Source organism: Zea mays, chromosome 8, assembly GCF_902167145.1.
Source record: "Zea mays cultivar B73 chromosome 8, Zm-B73-REFERENCE-NAM-5.0, whole genome shotgun sequence".
In the NCBI taxonomy this organism is placed as follows: domain Eukaryota; kingdom Viridiplantae; phylum Streptophyta; class Magnoliopsida; order Poales; family Poaceae; genus Zea; species Zea mays.
Window position 1 is genome coordinate 145,842,923 of NC_050103.1, and position 4,767 is coordinate 145,847,689.

Here is a 4,767-nt window from a genome sequence, read left to right on the forward strand (position 1 = left end):
GGCTGACTTAATACCATACCATCCATATGAATTAATGGTGAAACAAATAAACTCCTTGTTCGGTTATTCTAATTCTATATAATTTAGAATATATTAAAATTAATTGTAATGAATTTTAACTTACTATAGATTTAAACTGACTCAATATAATTTATTCATTATGAATTAATATGAATTAAGGGGGAAACGAACTAGCTCTCAAAGTCAATAAAGCGGCTACACGTTTCGCCCAAGTTCAAATCCCATCCAGAGATTATCGAAGCAACGAGCGCCGCTCCCCTTCACCCCTCCGCCTCCCTCCAAAACTCAAATTGACCTAGCGAGAAGCAGAAGAGGCGAAGAGTGATAACGAACCTCTCCCACATCGATTTCCCCAAATCGCCTGGCGCGATGACCACGGTATGTTGACCCCTTCGATCCTCGATTTTTCTTGTACTGTCTCCTCTCCTCCGTCTCCGTCGATCATATCGGGCGAGGTTAGGGAGACGGTTTGTCTGGCGAAGCTACGGAGGTAGATTGTCAGGCAAGTATGGGGAGGCGGGTTTGTCTGGCTAGGTTGGGGCAGGCGGGTTTGGGATTGGTATCCGGTTGGGCTAGGGGCGTTATCGGCGGCTGAGGTGAATCGACTGCAGTCTGCAGAGGATCTCAATCCGCCAGGCGGAGGTGACGGGCGCGGGGCCGGGGCATCACGACTTGATGATTTAGCGCGGCGACAGGAGACGGCAGCGGATCCAGCTGCGGGGGGACAAGGGCACGGGGAACACCCCTGATTCCTCTGCATCGCTCGAGAGATTCATGATTGGCTTCCTGGATTCTATCTGGTTGTGAGTTAACGGACGGTAACGGTACGGTTGGTACAGGCAGGAGAGGTGGATTCGGCAGCAGGAGGTGAGGACCTGGAGCCGCTCTTCGACTACAAGCGAGTGCAGCCCAGGATGACGTTCTGCTTTGACGGTACGCATTGCGTTGCTCTTCGTGGACTTGAGTTGAGTACCTTAGGATTTGCTGGTTTCGATGTGCAGACAGCGACTTGGAGGTGGCCGACATCTTCAAATACTGCAACAAGCGCCCAAAGGTCCACACCTCCACGGTGAGTGCGTGTGAGTTTGGTTCGGATTTGAGGACTTGTTCCGTTCTCGAGTGTTGATGTGCTGTTGCTGGTCCGTGTCCGTTAGGAGGAGGAGGGTAAGCCTGACGAGGAGGTCGCCGCTGCCAAGGTGGTGGTCCTCGATGAGGAGGATTGGTTGCAGCCACCGCCACCCAAGGCCGCATTCAGGGCAACGGCAGAGGAAGATAGTGCGTTTCGGGAACTGAGGTATATTTTAGTAATACTTTCTCTATATCTGTCCTATCTAAATGAGAATGCATTGCAAGGGGAAGATGATGATGGTTTTTCCCATTAGCATCCTTCCAAACCATGGAAAGAATTGCACAGAATAAAGACTCAATGAATTTTAGAGTATTCAATGAAATCTGCTCAGAAGGCCGTATAGTTTTAGGGTAAAGTATATTTTTCACCCTCAAACTTGTGCGGTAGTCTAATTTTCAATCTTGAACTATAAAACCTGGTGACACACCCTCTATCTGTCGAAACCGGACACATTTGGTCCTCTGGCTGGTTTTAAGGTTTTTTTATCTATTTTATAATAATAATAGAATCTGGTTTGGTCTCTAGACATTCACAACTAATTTATTTTAAATCATAAAATATGGAACTGGTTTCAATTTTTTTTTTCTAAAAATGTCATCTATCTTATTGTGCTATATTTAGAGTTATTCAGATATTGTTAAAAAATTACTGAGTACAATATAGAGACAGAAATAAATCAATTATACACGCGCGCACACACAATTTGATAGCATTTTTAGGAAAAAGGTACTAATTTCATATTTCCGATTTAAAATAAATTATTTATGAATTTTTAGATAGTAAATCCGATTTTTATTACTATTAGAAAATAGAAAGACAGCTAGAGGACCATACTTGTCCAGTATTGCTAGTTTGAGGGTGTGTTTCACCCGGTTTCATAGTTCAAGGTTGAAAATCAAACTGTCACACAAGTTTGAGGGTCAAAAATAAACTTTACTCTTAGTTTTACTTTGGATGAGTGACCAGAAAGAATTTTAATGATCGTTTTAGTGACCAAAAATAAACTCTATCCAGCAACCCATCTACAGACTTTCACCAAGTCAAAGAAGTCCCTCCACATCTAGGTCCAGTTTCCTTTTAGAAGTCCTCCAACCATTTCCTCATAGTTTTGATTTTGTTGTCTTCTAGATATCCGGCATCTCCCTCCTTCAAGAGAATTTGCCATTTCTGCAGAAAGGTGAAAATTTTGTAAACAACTTTGTTAGACGATCTGGGGAAGTTCTGTTCATTTCCCATTTTGTTCCTCACATACCAAATACCCCAAAGAATACACGGAAACATAAACAACTTCACATGATAATCCTTGCACACCAAGGGTATCCAGTTTTCGAACACATATTGAATGCTTCCTAGGGATCTATCCCAGTTCAGCACTTCTTTGTTGGTGAATGACTTTATTATATCGTATTTAACTTATTATCTGCACTCCGCCAGAAAAACTTTGCTCTGATGGTGTCCATTTGTTGGTGAATGACTTTATTTAATCTGTACACCCCTGTTGTATAGATTAGTATACTGCTTAATGAAATATTCTTAATAATCAGCATATAGAGAACACTGATGTTCAATTCAAATGAACTCTGTGTCTAATGTGTCTTTTAAACATGCTTTGGCATTTTAATCGTACATGTTTTCATGTTCATAGATTTGGAATCATAATATTGCTGTTGCTGCCAACCTAACCATTTCCTAATTTGCACAAAATGTAGGTTGAAGAAACAAGAGTGGGCAAAATTCGCTGAATCAGCTGAGGATATATTGCAAAAGCTGGATGAAATCACGAACAAAGAAGTTGGTCCCAAGGAACCACCTGAACAGATAATTCTAGATGAGGAGTCTGAACCTCAAGTCGAGAAAGCCAGGGAAAAGATAGTCATATCAATCCAGGACAAGGATGGGCAGCAACAGATGCGTGTATACAAGGTTATTATAATCTTTTTGGCATGGATTGACATTGCTTCTGTTAATAATTCAGCCTATATATAATCCCTCCCTTCTCCAAAAAAGAATGTCATCCTGGGTTTGGATAAAGTTACTTTTAAAAATTTGGCAACGTTTATAGAAAATAGTATCAACATTTGTCAACAAGGTCTATTATGAATATATATTTTATTATATATCTAAAGACACTTATTACAGATCATAAATATTAGTATTTTTATATATAGCCGGTCAAAGCAAGGATAAACTGACTCTTCATAAATATTCTTTTTGGGACAGGGAGAGTGTATAACTTTAAACACTACTCTCTCTGTTCTTTTTTATTTGTCGTGTTTTAGTTTAAAAATGAATTAGCGGGCGACAAATATTCGAGAACGGATGTAGTAATTACAGGGGCATATGCAACTTTGTTTCGACAATTCAGGCTCTCTGATGTATGGTCACATAATTTGATCTACTCTGACCTGTGTAATTAATGCCCATTATATCTCATCGAACGAATGTACTCCTTTCCCTGAATAAATTAATCCCTAGAATTATCTTAAGTTAAAGTTTTCAAGTTTTACTAAATTTAAAGAAAAATACGACAATATTTACGACACCAAATGAACGAATTATGAATATATCTAATTATATCAATTTGGTGTTATTTTCTATAAATTTGTTCAAACTTAAAAAGGTTTGACTTAGGGCAACTCTAGAATTGGTTTGCGGAGGTAGTAGTTATGAGCTTACTTCTGGTTTCTGAAGCTTGACTCCATGAAAAAGAGTAAGTGCAAAGCGTACGTGGGCCTGGTGAGAATAGTGCAAAGTGAAAGAGTGGGTCTTTTTTCTGTGCAAATGTCGTTGTTATATTTGACTTCTAGCTAACCTGATGTTTATCATATACCTGTTACAGGACGAAAAGTTCGACAAGCTTCTCAAGGTGTACGCCAAGAAGGCAAAGCTCAACCCATCTGATCTGTCTTTTGTGTTTGATGGTGAGAAGATTAATCCATCATCTACACCTCAGGACCTTGATCTGGAGGACGAAGACATGATTGAGGTGCGTCGTAAGCAGAGTTGAGGTCATCCTCGATATATGCTGGTTTAGACAAACTCAGCCTTTTCGCTGTCTTCTTTTGCTTCCAACAAAGGCTTATTTGTCTATATATCATATAACAAAGACGTTGAGGCCATCCTTGATATATGCGTGAAACCCTCGAGATATATTGCAGCTGTACCGTGTACGTGGGGGTTTGGTTGGCAAAAGCCATCTGCAGAAATGCCAGAGCAGCCTCTGTTATTGGATGTCAGTATACAAGACGCCAGTCAGCTAGCAATGCCAACAGAAGTGACTAAGGATGGCGCCAACTGTAGCTAATAATCTTCTTAGTTTTGGTTACTTTCTAAAAATAACATATTGATTTTCAAAGTTACGTGCTGGTTTCTAGGCCTCAAGTCGTCTCGCAAGACATAGTTTGTATTAAAATTATTAAAGCATGTCCAATAGTTCCTCAAAAACTCTTTAAATAGGGTGTTAGTAATAAAAACCATTCTATAACAGTTCTTTAAATGAGGTTTCTAAATAAACTAAATTCTTAAATATCCCTATTTAGTTCTCAAACTTTAGGAGTTGTTTTGCACTTTCAATAACTTGTTTTGCTTATCAATCATACCATAAAATCACTTGTCTG

General features: G+C 39.6%; 1 protein-coding gene across 2 annotated transcripts; it reads left to right on the forward strand.

Annotated features, from left to right (window-relative positions):
• The first annotated feature begins 237 nt into the window (after positions 1-237).
• Positions 238-4,402, forward strand: LOC100277211 (uncharacterized). 2 transcript variants are annotated; one of them, NM_001150846.2, is made up of 6 exons: positions 238-399; positions 861-954; positions 1,023-1,090; positions 1,176-1,315; positions 2,860-3,073; positions 3,990-4,402. In NM_001150846.2, the coding sequence occupies exons 1-6, from the start codon at positions 391-393 to the stop codon at positions 4,155-4,157; spliced, it is 693 nt and encodes a 230-aa protein (NP_001144318.1). In that variant the 5' UTR covers positions 238-390; the 3' UTR covers positions 4,158-4,402. The 2 variants fall into 2 exon arrangements, with proteins under 2 accessions (NP_001144318.1, NP_001394108.1); NM_001407179.1 differs by having other exon boundaries at positions 1,179-1,315.
• Positions 4,403-4,767: the final 365 nt, after the last annotated feature.

Excerpts from the sequence above, each read along its gene's own strand:
- LOC100277211 (NM_001150846.2), top strand. Across the intron at positions 955-1,022 it reads GATGACGTTCTGCTTTGACG|ACAGCGACTTGGAGGTGGCC; the intron begins GTACGCATTGCG and ends TTCGATGTGCAG. Across the intron at positions 3,074-3,989 it reads AACAGATGCGTGTATACAAG|GACGAAAAGTTCGACAAGCT; the intron begins GTTATTATAATC and ends TACCTGTTACAG.